This window comes from Malaclemys terrapin, chromosome 11 (assembly GCF_027887155.1).
Source record: "Malaclemys terrapin pileata isolate rMalTer1 chromosome 11, rMalTer1.hap1, whole genome shotgun sequence".
Classification (NCBI taxonomy): domain Eukaryota; kingdom Metazoa; phylum Chordata; order Testudines; family Emydidae; genus Malaclemys; species Malaclemys terrapin.
Genome location: NC_071515.1, coordinates 16,288,170 through 16,312,509, shown reverse-complemented (window position 1 = coordinate 16,312,509; position 24,340 = coordinate 16,288,170). Strand labels below are relative to the sequence as shown.

The window sequence follows — 24,340 nt, the reverse complement described above, 5'->3', positions numbered from 1 at the left end:
GAATCATTAACACAATCTACTAGCAAACCACAGCTATTCAACTCATAACTTCCGTAATACTTAATATATTCTTATTTTCCTAAATACTTTGATAAACGGTAAATGTGACTACTAGAAAATGCATCATTTGGATGAGTTAAAATGGCTGAATTCTTTTTACCTTTAGGGAAGAAAATAATATTTTTAAAATGTCTTGCTTTCATATTGGTATTTGCCTGGTATTTGTGAAAACCTTCTGTTTATGGAAAAGGTAATAACATTCTGTACAGTGCTTTCAACAGGTATCTGAGTTTCTCATGGCTTCATTGCTGTTTGTTACATGGACTTATCTAGCCACTTAAATAACTGACAAACATTTGTCACACTGACAAAATAATTTAATTAAAAATGACTCAATAAAAACATGCTTAATATGCATACCTATAACTACTTTTATGAAAACTAACTCTTGTTTTTGTTGTTTGTTGGGTTTTTAGTGCATTTTTGAGGCCCAAACTTGGAAAACAGTATGAAGCTTCCTGCGTGGTATGTGACTTTTTTTTTTTCTTAAACTCATCATAGTGTACTGGTTTTATGCAGCATTGGCTAAATATGGAAACTTAATAAAAGATTGAACTCGAAGGGCCAAATAATCTCTGCTATAAATGCACTTACATCAGTTGTTACCCCAGAGATGGAAAAATGTTCCAAATACGAATGCAAAAAAAGTCAAACCAGACATGCAGCCCAAAATGCAATTAAAAGCGTATCAGTTGAGAAATCTGTCATGTTCAAAGACCATAGTAAAGACCATTGGGCAGACAGCTTCAGTGAATTGTCCACTGGAAACCCCATCTCTTTCTGCAAAGGATCATGCAAATTCAGAGCTTACTAGTGTGTAGAAGAAGGCTAGCATCGTATTTCTCTGTAAACGTGCACTTCTTTAAACTATACATGCTAAATTTCATATTCTATCATGCTGCCAAACTGTGTACTGTTCTAACTGGATCTGCCTTTTTTTATGGTCCCGCCTACATTTTGATAAGTGAAACAGTTCTGCTGTCATTGACAAATATGGCCCATTCACTGTTGCCTTCTTCTTCCAAATCAACAGGCTACATACATAACATGATCCTCCTCTAGTGCCCCCTGCCCTTTTTCACATCAGTCTGAGGAACATCAGCACCCTCTAACTCTGAGGGTATGTCTACACTGCAATTAAAAACCCACAGCTGGCCCATGTCAGCTGACTAAAGCTCAGGCTAAGGGGCTATCTGCAATGTAGACATTTGGGCTTGGACTAGTGCCCAGGCTCTAGGACCTTGCAAGGTGGGAGCGTCCCAGAACTTGGGCTGAAGGCTGAGCCTGAATTTCTACACCACAGTTAAACAGCCCCTTATCCTGAGCCCCGTGAGCCCATGTCAGCTGCAGTCTCATTGCAGTGTAGACATACCCTTGATTTGTAAACAGGAAACGAAGTTTTTCCCAAAACAACCTCTGAACAAACTCACCAAAGCTTTCTCTGCTATTGAGTATATTGAAGACTGAGCACTAAATAATACTTTAAGCTTTTATGCTACCTTCCTGCTTGAGAGTGTGGTTTTTTTTTTAAATGTCACAATACTCTTCTGTAGAAGTATAATCCTTTTTTGAGGCAGTGGACATGGTAGTGGTGGAATGGAAGCATGGAGAGTGAAGTGCCTTGTCTATGGTCCCTTACCTTAGTAAATCACTAGCAGAGGTAAAGTAGAATGCAGATCTCCTGATCTCTAATCCTGTATTTCAAACCACTAGGCCATGCTCCATCTCCACAGCATTAAACAGAGGTTATTTAAAAAAAATATATACTCCCAAGTACCAGGAACTTCACATCTTGTGGCATAGCATGAACATGCTGCCGAAGATGGGTACAACAATACTGTATTCAGTATGAGATCACAACATTCTTGCATGTGATTTGAGTAGGGGGCTGTAAACGGTGTCTGAGGCACCTGAGAAGCACAGTTAGATGAGATAGGGTATCCCAGGCTAGTGTACATGGGGCAAATACAGCTTTAGATATGGGCAGGCTGTAAGTAGAGGCCATAAGGCCCTAAAGAGATGTCATGCTGAAAAACGGTCTTAAGCAAAACACATTTTGTACTTAGTGCCTCTTTGGATGGGGTGAAGGAGGGGCTTCAGGGACCTGAGCAGGGTGGATTGATTTAAATCACCAATTTTAATCTCTGTTTACATCAGCAAGCAGGAAATCTTGATTTATTTTTTTAATCAATTTTAATCATGTCTCTGCATTTGTAGTTTCTTAGTTATTTTCCCAAAGAAAGGCTGATTCTCGCTGGCTGATCAACATTTTAATGGTGATTAGCAACTAAATATAGTCTTTTCGCTGACCAGGAGAACACTATATTGATACACATTTGTTTAAGCAATTATATAGCTTAATTTACATTTAGTTTTGCATTTAAAACTAACAGTTTCTGATAACTACTTCCTTGTTTGATTAAACAGTTAGTATCTGTAGTTAGTTCAATTCATTATGTTCTTCAGGATTTTAGAACTAGTAGATCTCCTCTCACATGTAGTTTTTAGTCATAAATTGGAAGAGGGACACCAAACGTTGCAGCTTGTTCAAATTGATTCTTTAACTTTTGAAAGAACTAGTCATTCCAATGAACTAGCTGAATAAACTGACATAAAGAAAATGTTCTCTCTGAAATTGTGGAAGAGGCTACTGCTATCAAACGCTAGTTCAGCACTTCACCAAACTCTGGTTCCAGGTGCCTAGCCAATGACCTCCAGCTGTTCAGTGGCTTGGCTTTCTTGAAAACTTGGCTAAAAACATGTACCGTTAATTTTTTTTTGTATTTATCTTAAATGACTTTAGAATATAATAAATTAGGCCTCATCAAAGATTGTCAGTTTCAAATTTAATTAGGTTTATTTTTTAAATAAACAAACCTGTTTAACAAATGTTTCTTTCAATCCACACTGCCCCTGAGGTCCTGGCTCAGCTACCCCTACCCCTTGTTACTGGTGGCAGCTGAATCTCTTCCTCCAGGAGGGTGCTGGGGCCTTCCTAAAGGACCCTTCCGTTGGGGGAATTCTGTGGAGGACCCCTGCACACATGGTGGTCCAGAGAGGTAGGATTGCTGGGGGTCACATGCCCCCAAAGTCCTGGCTGTGCAGTGGTTGGGGTTGGGGCTTAGCCAGCACTATGCCTGCTTGTGCTGTTGGCAGCAGGTAAATATTATCTCTGTTTCACTCAGACATGAAAGATCATGTGACTTGAGTAATGTTATACAGGAAGCTTGTGGCAAAGCCAATCCCAAAAGCACCTGTATCATCCTGTCTGGTATTATAGCCCCATGATTAGCCTTGCTCTGACAGAATGTGTGTAAACTTCAGCTGTAAGGAGCTAGCTGGAAGTGCCCAAGGGGATGCAAAATACTGCAGAGGGAAATAACCACCAGACCAGAAGGTCACTAGGGAACAGGGTGAAGAGAGAACACTGATGGCATGAACAAACTCAGACCAGGTTGTTGGCACATAATGGCCTCAAAAGGAAAGTCATAATGTAAGTGACCGTGGGGGAGCAGAGCACACACCAGGAACAGACTCAACATTGCCTACGAGTCTGCAATCGCTATAATCAGTTCATGACATAAGCTTTCAATACTGCTTTCCAGATTGCCAACTCTGCAGCTGTTCCCTTCCTTTCTGTAATTCAGGTGGCAGTGGAGCCCGTGTAACATGTCAGTCTGCTGAGAATAGTTGGTCAGACTGTCTTTTGAAATTTCTTACTAAGGCAAAGTTACAATAAAATGTTCACATACTACATCATACATCAGTTTTATAACTTTTTCTGGATCAGATTAATATTCAAAGAACCTAACTACAGAGTCTGACAGGTGAGCCACTTTCCAGTGTGTATGTTGAAAAGGGTGATCACATTTCTAAATACCTGTCTTCTTTTTGGCACTTCTCTTGTGTACATACTTGGTATGAAAACTTTTCTATTACAAGGACAGTCCATATCTTAATACATCACAGTTCCATAGGAGGAAGAGTTACATTTTTTCAGTAATATAAAATACGAAGTCTAGCTACTAACAATAAAGAAGAAATTAATTGGTTCTGTTTAATATGTAGATTCTCTCCTGGAGCATTAAGTAAGGAGGTCAAGGGGGCTCTAGGATACTGGCATTTTGTCATAAAATGAATCTCTTTAATAACTTCTTCCCCAAACCATCTAATTCCTGGATTTAACCACCATGTGTGCAAGTATGTACCCTTTTCCTTGCAATGCCTCCAACTGAGCGACTCCCTGGTAGCAAAAATGTGCCAGATCTTAACTAGATTCAAATGCTATCTATACAGCAATTTATAAATATTTCCTTTATGAGCTGCACGTATTGAAGATGTATATCCTGTTTCCCATATAGAGACCCACTCCTCCATATCAGTTTTTTTTTCCCAAATCCCTCTCTCATCTTTTCATCTGGGTTGTCTTTTTATCAACATCTTTTTCAGTCAAAGTTGGTATGTATCTTAAAAATCAAACCTTTTTTTTTTGGCTTGCTCCTGGTTGAACTCCTCAAATGCAGTTAAATGTCTAGAGAGAGCTGCCTTGTATCCAGATTTCACAATAAAATGTTTGCCTTGTTAAATACAAGATCTTTATATAATTTTAGTATGTCATTATTACATATCTTTTGGTATGATTTCAAATCAGGACCCAAGAACAACTGTCTGAATGGCGCATTCTTGGCTTTTACCCACAACTAGTAGCTTTGATATTTTCTAGGGATAAATTCCTGATTATTAATGAAAGTAGCTAAGGGAGAGGGCCTCCCTGACAGCAATTTTGTAGAAAAATAGTGCAAAGCTGCTGAGGTGGTTTGAATGAATGTTTTTTTTTTCTATATTTAATAACCTGGATTTCTTTTTAGCCCAACACTTACTATGAATATTTGGGCTCCAATCTTGATTGAGTTTCACCTAGTGTGTGGATGGTCGGTTTACCCAATTAATCACATTTTAATTGTGATGGATAATAATAATAAGGCAAATTAGGGAAAGTTAGTCTATCCCACCTTTGAATGTTAGAAAACACCCTTTCTCTTTTTATGTTTTAAACATGAATTTTAATAGTGCATCCTGCTATATTTTTAATGTCTTATCAGGGATGTGCTGAAACAAAAGTAGTATTTTTGGAAGGACATTCGTCTTTACTGAGGCTACCCTACCTAGCCAGAAAACTTCATATTTGTTTCATTCCTTCAAGTCTTTTATTATTTTATTCCACATTGGAGGGTAATTTACCTTTAAAAGTTTTTTTTCCACAATATTTATTCCTAAATATTGTAAAGACTTCTTTATCTATTTAAATTGATGCAGCTGACAGTTTGATTTGGCCCTTTATGGAATATTAATTTCTAAAATTTCAGATTTATAGTCGTTTATTTTAATCCTGCTATATGCCCAAATTCCAAAGTCAATTGTTTTATAATTTTTAACGAGGCTTCTGGATCGTGCAAATGTAACGACATGTCAGCATTCAAAGTTATTTTGTGTTCTAATCCAGAAAGCATTTTGATGCCCTTTATCAAGAGGATGTTTTTCATATTTATTGCAAATGGCTCCAGAAGGAATATATAGGGCTTATATACACTTTTAAAACTGATTTCCAAAACCAAACCTTACCAAAATCTGTCTAAAGTACTCCCACTACAGTTGGTCAAAGATTTTCTCAGCATCTAATGAAAGCAGCACACAGGAAAAATTGCTAGAATTAACATTTTTAGATCAAATTTGGAGTTCTTCTGATACAGATAGATGTCTGCCGGCAATCAATCCAGATTGGTATGGGTGAAAAACATTTGGGCCAGGTGACACTCAATCTGTTTGCTAACAGCTTAGCATAAATTTTAGCATCTACATTGATTAAAAAAAACATGTCTGTATGAGTCACTATTGGTAAGATCTTTTCCTTCTGTAGGAATGACCACGATTTTTGTCTCTTTCCCTTTATCTGGCATCTGGTTTAATGTTGTTTTGCTGGGGAACAATTCAGTTAAAATAGGGACCAACACTTGCTGTAAGGATCTATAATACTTCCCAGAATCCCTGGGGCTTTATTGGATTTTAAATTCTTAATTACAACTTCAGTTTCCTCTGCAGCAATTTGCCTATCAAGAGCTGCCACATCATCCTTTGAGAGCTGAGGTAATGTCACACTTCTCAAATATCTACTTATAAATGTAGGGTTTGGATGTTCTGAAGCATAGAAACTATGGAAAAAGTTAGCCAATGTTTCAGAGATCTGTTTGATGCCAGTTACTAAATCTCCCTTCTTATTTCTAATCAGAGGGTTGGCTGATTTATCTTGTTTCTTTTTTAACATTTGACTATCAGCTTTATTGGCTTGTACATAATATTTTTGTTCAATATATCTAAGTGTTTGTAATCTTCCCTCTTATCTCATTTATTTTGTTAAACACTACATAAATACTCCTGTAGATTTATGTCTACCTTTCAAAACAGAAAGTTCTTCAACCCACCTCTCTTCTTCAAGACCTCCCATCTTTTTTAGATATGATGTTTTATTTATAAGGATCCCCCTTATTACTGCCATTTTAGCATTCCAGAGAACACTTTTATTGTTTTCTTCCTTATTGTTTATTTCAGTATATTTCTGGAAATTTTCATCTAGCTCTTGAATTCTAAAGGGGTCATATAGCCAAGTTTTATTTAAGAACAGGGCTCTTTGGGACTCAGTGAAAAAACAATCTTTCAATCCAATAAGTGGAGGGACATGATCAGACCCACTAATAACTCTCAGATTAGATTTTTTTCTAAGTTAGCAGAGGTCCTAGAAACAAAAATCATATCAATCCTGGAATAAAATCAATGAGGAGCAAAATAATCCAGAAGTCAGAACTGTACATGTTCTTCTCCCATCACATCCTCATATTTTAAGTGATGCAACAGATTTTCACTAGTTCCTCCTGACTGTCCTTTGTGTACATTCGATCAATCCAAAGTGGGATTAGTGCACATTAAATCCCGTGTCCCCAGAATAATATTCCCTTCTCTAAAACTTCCTACATTCCTAAAAAAACTATCATTTTACCAAAAAAAATCTTGTTTTTGATTGGGAGCATGTATATTGGCTACGGTGAGAAGTCTACCTTTCAAAGACCCCTTAATTAAAATCTGTACTCTGTATCTGTGAGTTGTGCTCAAAAGGTAAAAGGGAAGCGTTTACCAAACAGTTTTGTCAACATTCTTCTGTTAGATTAACCTGGAGAGACATATGGTAGCTGTGTCCAAGAAGTATTCAAGTATTTATCATTTTTTCTTCAGGTGTGTGTTTCCTGTAAATTGATTATACTTGGAAAATCCTTATTCAGAACAGAATACCCTTTTCCTTTTTGTGGCATTGTTCATCCCTTTCACATTAACAGTTATGACACTAATAAATTCACCCATGAGTACCAACTCTGCTCTTGCTCAGTATATCACCCTTTGTTAAAAGCAGTGAGACTCCCCAGCCAGGTGCCAGGTCGTCATTACATTTATATCTCTTCTTTAAATATGACATTTTAGAGTTCTCCTCATACACAGTAATTTTAAAACTCCGACATACATTGCTTTTTCATTTATTTCTCTCCTTTTTAACACCAATATTGGTGTACCCTGATCCTGAGGCTGATTTACCATAATTTGTTTGAATTCTGAGCCCTAAAACTCTGTTAATATATTTTTTCTATTAAAACATAGAACAATATTTAACATCTGTTTATATTCTCTTGTTCCCTTTTTCTCTCCCACCTCCTTCCCTATGTATTTCCCCCTGTTGCCTGGTCCTCTCTAGTTGTGAGAGCCCAGGCTACCCTTACTTCCTCTGTGGGTGTGTGAATTCCCTGGAACATGGAACTATTCTTTATATATTCTTAAGAATCAAGTAGTATATTACCAAACATATTTATAACATTGGGCACTATGAGATTATTATACCATCTTTGAGTTCACTTATTCGGACATTTTCCGCCATAGGTGACCCTTCTCCAATTAATATACATTTTGGAATATTTGTGATAACTCAAGTCAAACTTACCTCATTAGGGGAGATCTGGGTCTTTTGCTATTGCATTAATAACTTAGTTTATAATGTGATTTATATTATCTATAATGTTATACCCATTAAGTGTACTGTATCCACATAGAGTAAACTATCCAAGGTGCTATACACCCAGCTACCATTTAACTATATCCCTTTGACATTATAACCACATGGATACAATATCCATTATTTGTTACACTATCTTAGCCTTTGTACTAGTCCTGTTCTTGTCCAACTGCCTCCATGGTTTGTTTGATGGAGGGGGAGATTTTGTTTTTGGGGGAAGGAGGGATGGACAGATCTTTGTAGTGAAGGATTTCTTTCCTTTCCTAAAAAAAGAACAGGAGTACTTGTGGCACCGTAGAGACTAACAAATTTCCTTTCCTACATATCTAGATCTTCTGGTCTTTCCTCCTGGTTTGATGTGCCTCTTTCAAGATGGCTGTTGCCACCACACTCCCCCTTTGGTTTGTCCTTTCCAAAATCGCCACTGCCACAATTCCTCCCCCAGCCACAATAGTTCAACTTTATTTTTGTTTTCATCTCATTGCACTCACACACTAACTCTTTACAGCAGGGGTGGCCAACCTGTGACGCCGGAGCCGCATGCGGCTCTTCATAGGTTAATATGCGGCTCCTTGCATAGGCACTGACTCCAGGGCTGGAGCTATAGATGCTAACTTTCCAATGTGATGAGGAGTGCTCAGTGCTCAACCTCCTGCTCTGCCCCAGGTCCTGCCCTCACTCCACCCCTTCCCCCGAGCCTGCCATGCCTTCGCTCTTCCCCCCACCCCCACTAGAGCCTCCTGTGCACCATGTAACAGCTGATCGCGGTGGGCAGGAGGCATGGGGAGGGAGTGGGAGGTACTGATTGGTGGGGCTGCCGGCAGGCAGGGGGCGCTGCAGGTTGGAGTGGGGGAGCTGATGTGGGGCTGCTGATATATTAGTGTGGCTCTTTGGCAATGTACATTGGCAAATTCTGGCTCCTTCTCAGGCTCAGGTTGGCAGCCCCTGCCTTACAGGATAAGGAGGGTCCAGTTCAATATCTCTGAGCTTTCCAAGTCAATTTTAATATGTTCTTTAAGATGATGGTACTGGATTCTGTAGCTGGATTTCCTTCCCCCCGAGGCAGCTCTCTGTTACTGGCATCTGCCAGGTCTCTTTAGCCTTCTCTTCTCCCCCCCCCCCCCAAAAAAAAAAATATCTGGCTCCATGGTCGGCTATTCATTTATAGAGCACAAATCTGTGGATTCAGGTTGGCCTGGTTCTTTTTATCTTCTTATATTGCTTTAATTTATTTCCTGTATTGAAGAGACCTGGATTAGGTCACCACTGTGTTTGCTAGCTTAGCCATGCCTCTGTCAGGCTGGGATTTTGGTTTTTTTTTAGCCTATTATAGCCAGACCCTTTGATTTCAGCTACATTTATAGCTCCCTAGGATCCCTCTTCTATTTTACACATTTCAGCACTGTCCTTCTGCCAAGGGTCTATGTAACTTCTAGTGAATGGAGGGTAAAAAGTGGGCTGTTCATCTTGATTTTGCATAATTTTCAGGCGAGACTAAAGTAAATGGAATCACTGCACACCTACATTGCTGCAACTGAGAGCAGAGTCTGACCCAAAGCACCATATTTTGCATTCAGTGTGCAGGCAAAACATCAGCTGAACTTGCAGGGAGCTGTGCTTGCATACACAAGGCAGGGCAAGGCCCCAAGGAAGTTGAGGGAAGGATTCAAATTTTGCTGTCACTTGAGCTAGTGTAAGCCAGAACCAGAGTGGGGACTGACACTGTAATCATGAGGCCTGGTTCTCCCAATCAAAGGGGAAACTTTGTACCACATAATCATTAGCTTGCTCTAAAGTTTGCTTAACTGGCCATTGGAGAATCCCTCATAGACAGAGGAATCCTCTGGCAAACCTACACTAGCATCATGGCTCATCAGCTATCCCACTTCAACCCACTGGCATAAGGGTTGAGTCCTCTTAGCTCAATTTATTTCTAGCCACTGCAACAGCCCCTGCAACCTGTGGGCAGCTGGCGTAGGTTAGAGCAGTCTGAAAGAGGCTCCAATCCGACAGCCTTCCCAGGACCCAGATGCCCTAAAGATTGGAGGAACGTAAAAGTGGTTTAAAGCCACCTTTGCACACTCCCTTTCCCCCTCCTGAATTGTACTGAGTGCTCAGAATCTGGGCTATGTTTTTTTGAAAGAGGCTGTTCTGTAGCCTTTAGGGCCCTATGCCATTGTGATCTTTGAAGATGAGGACAAGATCTTGAATTGGATCTAGTGCTGGAGGAGAAGCCAGTACATTATGCAGAGCAACAAAATGGCCCTACATCTGCCTCCCACACACACACATCAGCATAGAATGGCTGCTTTATGATTTTTTTTCTTCTCCCTTCCCTTATACATTTAATGTACTTATAAATTTAATGGCAATTTACGCAAGAGTGTGGGCCTTTATTATTTTGTTCCTTTGTTAGGACGATCCATTAACAAATCAAACTTAATGTTAAATAATGGTAGATAAATGCCTTGTTTATTCTAGATTGTACACAGAAAGGTGTATGTATGAGCAGTCCCTTTCGTACTTCTGTGTGTGGGACAAATTGTATTGGCCTTACTCACAGTTAGTGATCCCTTATTTCTTGAATAGGCCCATTGATGTGAATGGGGTTAGTGGCTGAGTTAGTTACTACTCACTCTGAATGAGGGAAGCAGAATCTGGTCTATTATGTGTAGCTGCCAGAGTAAATAAATAGATTTAGGTTACAGTAGTCTAGCCCAGTTGTTTCAGACTAGTTCAGAGCAGGCAATAACTTCTCCCAGCTGCATGCCAATATATGGAACCAGGCACATTTTATTCCGTTCTGTTGCCTGAATGAAGTCTCTGCGGAGAGAACAGTCACGTTAACAGATAAGGGGGTTTGACAAATGGTGATTAAAATCGTATCTTCCTATTCTGCACCAAACCCATCACAACTATTTTTTCTAGATAGAAAAACATAGTGTTGCCCCTTCTGGCCCAAGCAGTTAGCTAATATTCAGGGGTCTTGTGGATTGTTTACATTAGAAGGTGAGATTAATTATATGAGTCAGAGATATCTTTGGTGCAAGTCCTGTTTCCCTGAATACAGTAGGAACGAATAACAGGAAGCAATTTTCTTGTTCAGGAATCCAAGCCTGCTTCTGTTCAGTTTTGTGCCCAAAAGATGCTTTCTCTTTTGGGTACCTCTCAGCATCATGCTACCAGTGCCTCTCTGACTTTCTATTTGCTTACTCCCTTTAAGGCATGCAGAAACAAACAACTGCAGTCCCACCACTGCCCCAGCCCCTGAATTTTCAATCAGTTTTTAGGGAAGCCCCTTTTATTCTGTTTGAGTTAGTTCTTGCTCTGGTCTTCCATGTGGCCAATGCTTTGGATGGTGTCTTCTATTGTTTCAGCCATCTTACTCCATAAAGGAGCTTAATTGCTTCTCAGTTTAGCCAGAATGAGGGGCAGCAACACTCCATCAGCGTCAGTGAGATTTTTGACTGCCCCTAGATCAGATGTGCTTACTGGCAGCTAGAAACATCCTCGAGCATAACAGTACATTTCTTGCCAATGTTTGACTATTATTTCCAGCATCTGATTCATTATCGTCATATTCAGTCCTGCATATCCACCAGTATGTCTGTCCATGAGATGACGCTGTATAAGAGTCACATGGTCTATTTTCATTGAACTCAGCCTATACCCAGCACTGTTAGGATGTTTCTCTCTTATAGAACAAACATATGCAAAGACTACTTTCCTGCCCTTGGTGTATGTAAAGGAATATTACACAGCCTGTTTGACTGGTTGGTACTGCACACTTTGAATGGTGGTTGAGTTTTGATGGCCAGATTGCAAGTCAAATTTCTTTTGCTTTACTCCTTTGTGATTAAGCTTATTCCTGATAAATGCAGCTTTTTTTTTTTTTTTTTTTACCAAGGAGGGATTTTTGTGCCTCTTGTTGAGGGATGAATTTTATGAATCTGGTGTGATGGCATTTGAAGCATCCTTTAGGTCATGTACATTCACTGTTACTTATCTCCATGAGCATAGTAAAAAATTGGCTAAACAACTTGTGAATGAGTAGATTGCCAGAAGGCTACATTGGTTTATGGCAAGGGCATGTGATATCACGAATACAGTCCTTGACTACAGTAACGTCAGAGGAACATAATTGCTTCAGTGACCATATAAAGAGGTCTTTTGGGCATATGTGAAAGAATGGACTGTAGAAATAGCTTGGCTGTCTAATAATAAGCTTCCGTAAGGGTTTTTTCCCCCTCTATAAAACAGATGCACTGGCCCGCAAATCTTGTGCTACTTGAGGCAACAATAATCAACATGGTCAAGCCAACAACCGCAACTGTTTGCAAAAATACTATATAATGTCCTGACAAAGGATTTTACACAATGATTAACTTTTGTGACGGGGTGTGAAAATATTTCCTAAGGCCTATGTGCTTTTAGCAGGCTGCTCTTTATGCTACATAAAACCTTCAAAGAGAGTGTCAAATCCTGCTCTCAGTCACGCTGGTGTAAATCTGGAGCAGCTCCGTTGACTTCAACAGAATTACTCCAGATTTACACCAGCATAACTGTATGCCAGGTTTGGCCCAGAGTACTTATGTTTATATGGCGTTTGAAACTCATTTATTTAATTCTTTTGACTAAGGAAAGTATATTAAATGAACCATGCTACTTCTGAATTCTTCTGAGTGCTGTCTCCTGAATAACCATCCATCTAGTGAGCTTTGGCTATAGTCTTTCTTTTTCAGGAAAATATTTTAAGAAATAATTTTACTGAAAGGAACTATACGTTATATTTTGTGGAAAATAATATGTGACAGCAGGAGCTTTAGAAGAGAATACACAGTCTTGCAAAGCATGTGCTAGGATAATATTTTTTCTCCTTTTTTTTCTTAGTCTTTCGAACGAGTTTTAGTAGAGAACAAGCTGCATGGTCTTTCTCCAGCCCTCTCTGAAGCCATCCAGAGCATTTCTCGTTGGGAACTGGTTCAAGCTGCCCTACCACATGTACTCCATTGCACAGCGACCTTGCTTTCTAACCGAAACAAGCTAGGTTGGTACTTGCATTAGTTTGCTTTTTACTATTACCTAATCTTCAATTAAAATATCACAAAGTTGTGCTCAACATGCCATACACCATACTCTCCCGGAGCCCAGGCTCCAGCCTGAGCCCAAACGTCTACATTGCAATTTTATAGCCTGCAGCCCGAGCCCTGTGAGCCTCAGTCAGCTGACACAGGCCAGCCGTGGGTGTTATATTGTAGCGTAGAAGTACCCATTTTCTCCAAGGTATAGGACCCAATCCTGCAAATCCATGTTCACACAGCAGTCCTTACTCAAGCAAATAATTTCCATTTAAGTCTGTGGGCCTACTAGGATTAGTAAGGATTATTCACATAAGTCAACTTAGCAAAATAGGTTCTCTTATTCCTCCTGTTTATTGTATTTCAACCTCAAAAATATGATGGGAACCCAGTCCTTGATGGCTTTATTCTTATGGATAGAATTCACTCACGCGATTAGTCACATTAATTATAATAGCATTGTTCCTGTATGTAAGGGTTTGTGTAATCTTGCGCTTGGTTACATTGCAGGCAGATGTAGTAATCAGACTATGCTATATGTAAAATTCAGCACAGCTAAAATAATACAAAGAATTATCAACCTCTTGCAAAAAACCCCCAACCCTGTAGAAATGGATATTAGATTTTATTGAGGTAGATGCAAAAAGAAATTAAAATAAATATTTTCTCCAATTTGGAGTTGTGCCTTAAAAGCTTGATATAACACCAAACCTTTCGCTGTTTTTAAAGGAAATTTTAACACTAGATCAAAACTGGGGGTGGAGAACCCAAACAGAAGACTAGCACTACAAAAATATATTCTTCATAAAATATTAGCTCATATTTTTCTACATTTTCTTTGTCACTGAAGAGATTTGTATTTCATATATGCACTTACCCAAACAAAGCTCCATGAGTCCCCTTCTGTTTAATGCTACAGTTAAATCTTGGTCCCACAGTTTGGGAACGGTGATGTCACAGATATATCATTCTGACTTCACAGCTGGATAATGAAAAGTGAGAAGAAAGGTCATGAATGATGAAATCCTTCTTTAAGCATGAAAGGATCAAATCCATCCCAGGATTGCAGGGTGCTATCTAAACGAATGAGTGACTTCTTGGAAATTGTTGTCAAGAGGGAGTTACAATCTTGAGAGTCAAATAAGTTCAATACTGTTCTCCAAGAGGAACTGGAATGGATTTCAGCAGTAGCCTTGCTACCTAACTGTAATAAGCTTCTTCAAGGGATATTTATTTTCTGCAAGACATATGCCATAGTAGTCAGATTTTGAAGGCACTGAAAGTGTTGTTATTTGTTGTTGTCATCGTCATCATCATGGCAAATCTCAAAAAGATGTGGCCTCCTTGTGGCATTGCCCAGGTTGATCTTGGCCAGGTCCTTAGGGTGGTCTGGTTGGATATTCAGTTTATGTCTGAAAGTTCTGTATTTCACATGTAAGTAATTGTTGGCCTTGGTCCAGTCCCGGGTGGGTAAGTATCCACGTTACAAAATCTGCCACCACAACTGACACTAATTGGTTCACAGATTGACAGTCTTAACTGGAAAAAAAACAATGAATTCATGAGCATAGGGCCTGATCCAAAGCCCACTATCATCGATAAGAGTCTTTCCACTGATGTCAGTCGGCCGTGCACTATGCTCATCAAGATCAAACTACTTTCTCATCTGGCCTGGTTCCTCCAGAGTTGAAGCATACTGGTGGGGATGGGTAGCAGAGCACAGTCTAGGAAAGCTTGCAGTACTACAGCTTGGGGATCCATAGAAGTGTTTCAAGACCCAGGGCTGTCAAGTTAGCATTTTTTATGAGTACTGTGTTTTCAGACATGCAGACACACACTGAGTGGCACTTCAGGGAGCAGGCAAGGGGGCTGTGCAGGGGAATGTAACATTCTGAATCAGGTGATTTTAACGAAGACATACTAGGAACAGCTAGATACTTCTAATTGCAGGGGTGAGATTTTCAAAGCTACGTAGAGAATTTGGGTGCCCAATTCCCTATGCAGCTTTGAAAATCTCCTCTGTACTGATCCTGTGTGAACAGGTCTGAAGAAGTGAGGTTCTTACCCACGAAAGCTTATGCTCCCAATACTTCTGTTAGTCTCAAAGGTGCCACAGGACCCTCTGTTGCTTTTTGTGTGAACAGAGACACCCATTATGCTGCATTTTTCCATTCAGGACATCAGGACAAGCTTGGAGTAGCGGAGACTAAGCTTCTTCACACCCTCCATTGGATGCTACTGGAGGCTCCTCAAGACTGCAGCAATGACCGATTTGGAGGAGAGAGAGGCTCCAGCTGGGGAGGGAGCAGTAGCGCCTTTATTCATCAGGTTGAAAACCAGGGATCTCCAGGACACCCTCGGTGTGGCAGCACTAATGAAGAGGAAGAGAATAACCGAAGGAAGTTCTTTCAGAATTCCATGGCAACAGTGGAGCTCTTTGTGTTCCTGTTTGCTCCTCTGGTCCACAGGATTAAAGTAAGTGGAAGAACTATCAGGAGTGGTAATGTAGTGACGCCAGTGTGAGGAGACTGCGATTCTGCCTTGGTTGCGAATAGTCATAATAGTGGCTAACTGAATTTAGCATACAGTACAGAATAAAGGCCCAGCCCTCTTGCCCTTACACAGGAGAGCAGTACCATGGACATAATAGAATCATAGAACTGTAGGGCTGGAATGGACCTCGAGAGGTCATCTAGTCCAACTCCCTGCGCTGAGACAGGAACAAGTAAACCTAGACCATCCCTGACAGGGGTTTGTCTAAGCTGTGTTTGTTCTTAAAAACCTTCAATGATGGGGATTCCACAACCTTTGATGGAAGCCTGTTCCAGTACTTTATCTTTATACACCTCTCCCTCGATATAACGCTGTCCTTGGGAGCCAAAAAATCTTACTGCGTTATAGGTGAAACCGTGTTATATTGAACTTGCTTTGATCCACCGGAGTGCACAGTCCTGCCCCCCGGAGCACTGCTTTACCACGTTATATCCAAATTCGTGTTATATCGGGTGGCGTTATATTGAGGTAGTGGTGTAGTTAGAAAGTTTTCCTTATATTTAACCTGAATCTCCCTTGCTTTAGATTAAGCCAATTTCTTCTTGTCCTACCTTCAGCAGACATGGAGAACAATTGATTACTGCCCTCTTTGTAACAGCCCTTAACGTATTTGAAGATGGTTATCGGGTTCTCCTTCAGTCTTCTTTTCTCAAGACTAAACATGCCCAGTTTTTTTAACCTTTCCTCATAGCCAGGTTTTCTAACCTTTTTATCATTTTTGTTGCTCTCTGCTGGACTGTCTCTTCTTTGTCCACATCTTTTTTAAATTGTAGTGCCCAAGCTGGGCACAGTACTCCCATCGAGTCCTCATTAGTGCCAAGCAGAGAGGGACAGTTACCTCCCAGCTCTTGCAGAGGACACTCCTGTTAATAAACCCCAGAATATTAGTCTTTTTCACAACTGCATCATGTTGTTGATTATGAATTTGTGATCCTCTCTAACCCCCAGATCCTTTTCAGCAATACTACTGCCTAGCCAGTTATTCCCCATTTGGCATTTGTGTATTTGATTTTTCCTTCCTGTATGTAGTACTTTGCATTTGTCTTTATTGAATTGCATCTTGTTGATTTCAAATTCTCCAATTTGTCAAGGTCATTTTGTATTCTAATCCTGTCCTCCAAAGCGTTTACAACCCCTTCCAGATTGGTATTATCTACAAATTGTATAAGCATACTCTCCACTCCATTAACCAAGTCATTATTGGAAATTTTGAATAGTACTGGACCCAGGACAGACCTCTGCAGGATCCCACTAGAAACAACATTGACAGTGAACCATTGATTACTACTCTTTGAGTACAGTGTTTTAACCAGTTGTACACCCATCTTTTACTAAAAGTATAGTACCTTAGAGTAAAAGTATCAAAAGTAATTCCAATGATATGAGTAAGGGTTTTAGCACTGGGCAGACACTAAGGCAAGAATATCCAAAGTGAAGCACCTGCATCTATATTTAGCACCTACATAAGTGGCCTGATTATCAGAAGTGTTGAGTACCTGCCGCTCTCATTGAAATCAGTGAGTCCTGAGGACATGAGCCCCTCACTGGTTCAGAGCTGGAGCAAGGACTGTGGAATTTAGCTCAGTCTGGTTGACTCCCATTCATGGTTAAGAAATGCCTTTCTGTCCAGGGGCGGCTCCAGGTGCCAGCGCAGCAAGTGCGTGCCTGGGGCGGCAAGCCACGGGGGGCGGCCTGCCGGTCGCTGTGAGGGTGTCAGGTAGGTGGCTTTCCGCGGCATGTCTGCGGGAGGTCCGCCGGTCCCGTGGCTTCGGCGGCAATTCGGTGGCAAGGACACCGATGGCGCAGCACCGGCGGACCTCCCACAGGCATGCCGCCGAATCCGCATGACCAGCGGACTGCCCGCAGGCGCGCCGCCGAAAGCCGCCTGCCTTCTGTGCTTGGGGCGGCAAAAAACATAGAGCTGCCCCTGTTTCTGTCTGCTCAGTAATTCCAGAAGCAGTGTTGTCACTGATTTGTTATTGTTATTACTAAGAGCATTGATACTAATTAATTAATATGATCTGTGGTAGTTTTAGTGGCAGGCGCAAATTAAAGACTTCTTTGTTCTGATGTCAGAAGTAAGCTGCAGGCTTCTTGTCAGCTGAAGTCCTTCTCTTTATTTTATGATATATACGCCAGCTTTGCAGAACTATGAAATCAGGAGTTATCTCCCTGCACATTCTGATTCCTGCCACTTGTCCTTAGCTTCACTGGAGGTCTACTTTTCTGCCTTAATGTTTTAAGGCTAGCCTCTTAAGTGAAATTGGCTGTTCTCAATCAGACATTCCTAGAAAGTAAGTTGTTAGAAAATGGCTATGTTTAACCATATAGCTGCTACAGTGTAGCGGGGCCAGTGCACCACCAAAAACTTAACAGAGCACAGGGAAATCCTGCTGGAAAGGCATAACGAGTGGGGTACCGCAGGGGTCTGTTTTGGGACCGTCTCTGTTCAATACCTTCATCAACGACTTAGATATTGGCATAGAAAGTACGCTTATTAAGTTTGCGGATGATACCAAACTGGGAGGGATTGCAACTGCTTTGGAGGACATAATTCAAAATGATCTGGACAAATTGGAGAAATGGTCTGAGTTAAACAGGATGAAGTTTAACAAAGACAAATGCAAAGTGCTCCACTTAGGAAGAAAAAATCAGTTTCACACATACAGAATGGAAGGAGTACGGCAGAAAGGGATCTAGGGGTTATAGTGGACCACAAGCTAAATATGAGTCAACAGTGTGATGCTGTTGCAAAAAAAGCAAACATGATTCTAGCATGTATAACAGGTGTGTTGTGAGCAAGACACAAGAAGTCATTCTTCTGCTCTACTCTGCTCTGGTTAGGCCTCAGCTGGAGTATTGTGTCCAGTTCTGGGCACCGCATTTCAAGAAAGATGTGGAGAAATTGGAAAGGGTCCAGAGAAGAGCAACAAGAATGATTAAAGGTCTTGAGAACATGACCTATGAAGGAAGGCTGAAAGAATTGGGTTTGTTTAGTTTGGAAAAGAGAAGACTGAGAGGGGACATGATAGCAGTTTTCAGGTATTTAAAAGGGTGTCATAAGGAGGAGGGAGAAAACTTGTTCACCTTAGCTTCTAAGGATAGAACAAGAAGCAATTGGTTTAAACTGCAGCAAGGGCGGTCTAGGTTGGACATTAGGAAAAAGTTCCTAACTGTCAGGGTGGTTAAACACTGGAATAAATTGCCTAGGAAGGTTGTGGAATCTCCATCTCTGGAGATATTTAAGAGTAGGTTAGATAAATGTCTATCAGGGATGGTCTAGAGAGTATTTGGTCCTGCCATGCGGGCAGGGGACTGGACTCAATGACCTCTCAAGGTACCTTCCAGTCCTAGAATCTATGAATCTATGAATCTATGAAAAGCAATGTCTTGCTTATGCTTATTTCCACAACACCTGAAAGTGTTGCTGGGTGCTCTGTCATGCAAATACAAAAGGCATGATAGCTGCCCCCAAAGAGATTACAAACTCATTTTAGATGTGATGGGAGGGGAATAACAAAAAGTAGGGAAGGGAAAAGGTTAGGAAGGACAATATTTCCAGCAGCCAGCTCATGGAGCCACTTAGTTTAAGTACATGCATGCTTGGGCCCTGGTCTTGCAAAGATTTACCTGCGTGTGTAACTTTACTAATGTAGATAGTTCCATTGACATCAGTAGGGCTACTCACATGAGTAAAATTACACACATGCATAAATCTTTGCAGCACAACGATTTTGGTGTTTAAATTAAAAATTAATAGTAGTAATAGGACCATTATATGTTGGCACTTGTAATAATTTGTAAAAATGTTCATATTTCCTAAATAAATATTTTTTATAATAATTATTATTTTTGGCTCATTTTGTGCAGGCAGGCATTGTAGGAAAAGGGAGCTTAAAGGAAAGATTTACATACTAAATGATCTAAAGAAATAAGCAGAATAATGAGTACAAAGGATTTTGCTGCGATGGTGGGTAGGTTTTTCAGTAGTAGCAGAGATCCTGGAAAACACAGGTTTTGATCAGTATACTGTGGTCTGGGCACAAAGGCCCTTTACTTAGCTTTGTATTGAGAATTCCACGTTGCTTTATTACTAGACCATTGGGTAGGTATTTATGCCTTCTTTGAATAGTTACAGTAGTGACCTTTTGACTTATTGCGCACAAACAGTGTGTGATCATTGTTGTTGCTTTCAAGGTCCATGTCACAGTAGGAGGGACATCAGCACACACAGAAAACAATGCTCTTCTGTGACAGCCTGACTAATCCACATATGGTATGATGATCCCATTGTGTCTTTCTAGGAGTCTGACCTGACTTTTCGGCTGGCCAGTGGCCTTGTTATTTGGCAACCCATGTGGGAGCACAGGCAGCCTGAGGTTTCTGCCTTCACTGCTCTGGTAAAGCCAATCAGGAACATTATTACAGGTGCGTGACTTTGCTGTGTAGTCACAGATGTTAAGCATCGGAAAGGCTCTTCCTTGTACGGTTATCTGAGCCCCATTTGCCATGCGTGCAGGATCTGTGTACAGTCCTGTGTTTTTGTTTTATTTTTGTGCCTTACCAAAATAAACCCTCTCTTCATGGCCATGTCTACATGCAGAAATGGCATCGATTTTAACTAAATTTAACCTATTTAGATAAACTGGTACAACTGCTGAATGTAGAGAAGCCCTCAGTCCAATTCCCATTAAAACTAATGGGGCAAAGTCATCCTGACATAATAAGATGAGTCTCCCATTAACGTCAAGGGGAGCTGCACCCATTTACACCAGGATCAAAATCAATTCAATCAGATTTATTGCTATGGTTACCCAATTTTTAGTCTCTCTACTCTTAGTCCTGGTCTACCCATACAAGTTGCACCAGTTTAACTAAAGGCGCAATTTTAATTCATCTTGATTAAATCAATGCAACTTTGTGTGTGGACTCTCTTACATTGGTTTAAATCTGTTTTATATACATTTAACCTGCATTTGTTTAACTAAATCGGTTTAACATCACACCTTTATTTAAACTGGTACAATTTCTGTGTGTTGACAAGTAAGTAAATGTGTACGATAGAAGTGTCAGACCTGTATTGATACTACTTCTCATGTAATGCCCTGTATCTACTGTAATGCCAGCTGACTTAATCTCAGAAGCCTAATCATACAGGCTTCGTATATATGAGAGAAAAAGAAAAAAAAGTCTCATACTAGATCCTAAACTGGTGTAAATTGTATTTCTGTTTACTTTAGCGGAGCTACACCAGCTGAGGAGTTGAACCATACATTTTAAATTGCCCTTAGATTAAAATAAATCCTTTAATATTTCCTGTAGATTTTATCTCTGTGGAATATGCTAAAATTACAGGAATAATTTGAATCCTTGGACAATATTTTAAGACTCTTTCTCTCAATGCCATCAATATTTGCATAAATTTAGAAGGAAGCTAGATCATTTCCTGTCAATTTCACACGTCTGTTTCCACGCACACGTTTCTAAGAAGTAGAGAGAGTGTTTGGCAACAGCTTGATGCTGATGAGGAAAATACAGAGGCTAGCAGCCACATACTATTGATAGCAAAGGGATAGTCAATGATACAGATGCTCTTCCTAACCCAAATCCTGATTTTGTAGTATTATAATAACATAGGATTGTTTCAAAAGGCCTAGCCAAGATGATGATGATCTGATCTCACATGCTTCAGCGTATTTGCTCCTTATTTACATCAGCATAAATGAGATACGAATCAGCTCCTTATGGTTCCCCAAGTCCTTGTATGTCTTTTGAGTCCAGATCCTAAAAAGTTTGTAAGCGCCTAACTCCAACTGATTTCAGGATATATGTAGGGTATATGCAGGTATTGAAATAAATTGAAGTTAAGAGACTAAATACCTTATAAGACCTGGGCCTTTGTCCTCACTTATACCCTGTTAAGTATTTTTTCATCCTGGAGGTGCAACACAAAATCTCAGCTCAGTTTCTTTCTCAAAGGGTCTGATCCAGTGGGCTTTGGTTCAGGCCCTAACATGACTTCAGTGGTTGATTCTGACATATAAAATGTTACATTTTGAAAACGTTCACCATGAAGTTGAGCAAACATTGGATTTTTTTTTTAATCCAATGGAAAATTACAGCATCTTGACAGTTGTTTTTATCCTGAATTGGAATGAACAGTAAAAATCTGAAATTTTTCATGAAGTCAAAAATTCCAATTTGGAAATGTCAAAACATTTCATATTGAGTCAGTCTGACATTAAGTTGCATCTGCCATGGTTCCTCATGCGAATGGTAGTTAAGATGCTTCATGCCCCCATTCTTATCTATGGGCTGTACTCCCTGGCCAGACTACCTCTCCCAGGATACAACACAAACTCCCATGAGTCATGTGGCTCCATCAGAGAGGAGACCGAAGTGCATCCTGGTAGTAGTAGTCTGGCCAAAGAGCCTGTCATAATTATAAAGGGAAGGGTAATAATCCTCCTGTATACAATATTATAAAATCCCTCCTGGCCAGAGGCACCAAAATCCTTTTACCTGTAAAGGGTTAAGAAGCTCAGGTAACCTGGCTGACACCTGACCCAATGGACCAATATGGGGACAAGATACTTTCAAATCTTGGGTGCGGGGAAGGCTTTTGTTTGTGCTCTTTGTTTTGGTGGCGTTTGCTCTTGGGACTAAGAGGGACTGGACATCAACCCATGTTCTCCAAATCTTTCTGAACAAGTCTCTCATATTTCAAACAAGTGAGTAACAGCCAGGCAAGGCGTATTAGTTTATCTTTGTTTTCTCAACTTGTGAATTTTACCTTTGCTACAGGGAAGTTTATCCCTGTTTTGTTGTAACTTTGAAATTAAGGCTAGAGGGGGTTCCTCTGGGGTCTTTGAATCTGATTACCCTATAAAGTTATTTTCCATCCTGATTTACAGAGATGATTTTTACATTTTCTTTTAATAAAATCCTTCTTTTAAGAACCTGACTGATTTTTCCAGTGTCCAAAGACCCAGGGGTTTGGGTCTTTGATCACTTTGTAACCAATTGGTTAGGATATTATTCTCAAGCCTCCCCAAGAAAGGGGGTGTAAGGGCTTGGGGGGATATTTTGGGGGAAGAGGAACTCCAAGTGGTCCTTTCCCTGTTTCTTGTTAAATCACTTGGTGGTGGCAGCGTACCAGGTTTTAATATAGCTGGTAGAAATAAGCTTAGGGGGTTTTCATGCGGGTCCCCACATCTGTACCCTAGAGTTCAGAGTGGGGAAGGAACCCTGACAGAGCCCAACCCATGAGAGAACTGGAGCATGAAGCACCTGAACTGCAGTGCCCTTGAGTTACTGTGGCACACTAGACAGATGCAATTTAATGTCAAACTGTCTTGGAATGAAATGTTTCAGTTTAGCTCAACAAACCAAAATTATTTTGCAAGGGGCACCAATTCCCCCAGGAAATTTTGATTTTGTGATAACTGCGCTTCCTGTGCCAAAAAAAAAAAAAAATCAACAGAAAATTGCCAGCCAACTATAATTTCCAACAGGTGTAGCTAACGTCTGGTAATGTCACAGTGAGGGAGGTGCCACTTTTTACAATAGCAAATAGCTTATTTGTTTGATGAATACAACATGTGCATTACATTTTTAAAATTTCTCTTTTTATTTTCATCCCAGCCAAGAGAAGTTCTCCTACTAGCAACCAGAGCCTGTCTTGTGAATCCCCTAATCTGGACACCGGACACACAGAGGTGGGCCTGTGGCTAGACAAGCAAGAGTGGGGAGCTGTGGGGAGATAATATTTTTTTTAAATTGATGGGGTGGAGAAGGGGTCTTTTGCAGGGAATTTTGGAATGACAGTTGCAATTACTATGCAGGTCTCCAAAGCCTCTTAATGCTTTTATTGAATTGCATCCGAAGAAGTGGGCTGTAGTCCACGAAAGCTTATGCTCTAATAAATTTGTTAGTCTCTAAGGTGCCACAAGTACTCCTGTTCTTCTTTTTATTAAATTGTGTGTTTTATAATTGGTTTTATCATTTCCAAGGCCTACCCCCTGCAAAGAATGAGGTTGGGGCCCAGGGCAAAGAAACAATATAAAGCTTACAGAACCTATATAAAAGGAGAAAACAAGCCATCATCAATATTGTAAAGACACATGGCAGCACTAAGAAGAGAGGGCCAGTGCCCTCCTTTTTCATTTAAATAAACACACCTTTTTGGATGATTTGGAGCCATCAAGGTGTGCACTATCCAGCCTAAATTACTGCATGTTCAAATTGCTGTTATCCTCTGCCCTCCCTTCCCCCTATTATTAATATTATTAATAATAATTAATAACAACAACATATCATCACTTGTAATGTCTTATCTTGCATTAGGCCCTGACCTTGAAAGCAACAAATAACTTTCCATTGAAGTAAATGGAACTCCATGCAGGTTTAAGGGTCTGCCCAGGTGGAATAGTTTATAGGACTGAGGCCTTAGCTTATACACTGTCTGGAATGAAAACCATGTGTTTGCACGGTGTCTAGGACATTGGAGCCCCAATCCTGATCGAGTCCCCTCAATACT

The 24,340-nt window shown here is 40.3% G+C and overlaps 1 protein-coding gene across 5 annotated transcripts in view; it reads left to right on the top strand.

Annotated features, from left to right (window-relative positions):
• The window catches only part of UNC80 (unc-80 homolog, NALCN channel complex subunit), a 174,424-nt gene that overhangs the window by 772 nt on the left and 149,312 nt on the right, over positions 1-24,340 (top strand). For all 5 annotated transcript variants that reach the window (XM_054044841.1, XM_054044840.1, XM_054044839.1 and 2 more), the window contains exons 2-6: positions 477-525; positions 13,061-13,217; positions 15,425-15,723; positions 20,106-20,229; positions 23,446-23,519. In XM_054044841.1, coding sequence (XP_053900816.1) covers positions 477-525; positions 13,061-13,217; positions 15,425-15,723; positions 20,106-20,229; positions 23,446-23,519 — 703 coding nt within the window. The remainder of the gene's footprint in view (positions 1-476; positions 526-13,060; positions 13,218-15,424; positions 15,724-20,105; positions 20,230-23,445; positions 23,520-24,340) is intronic.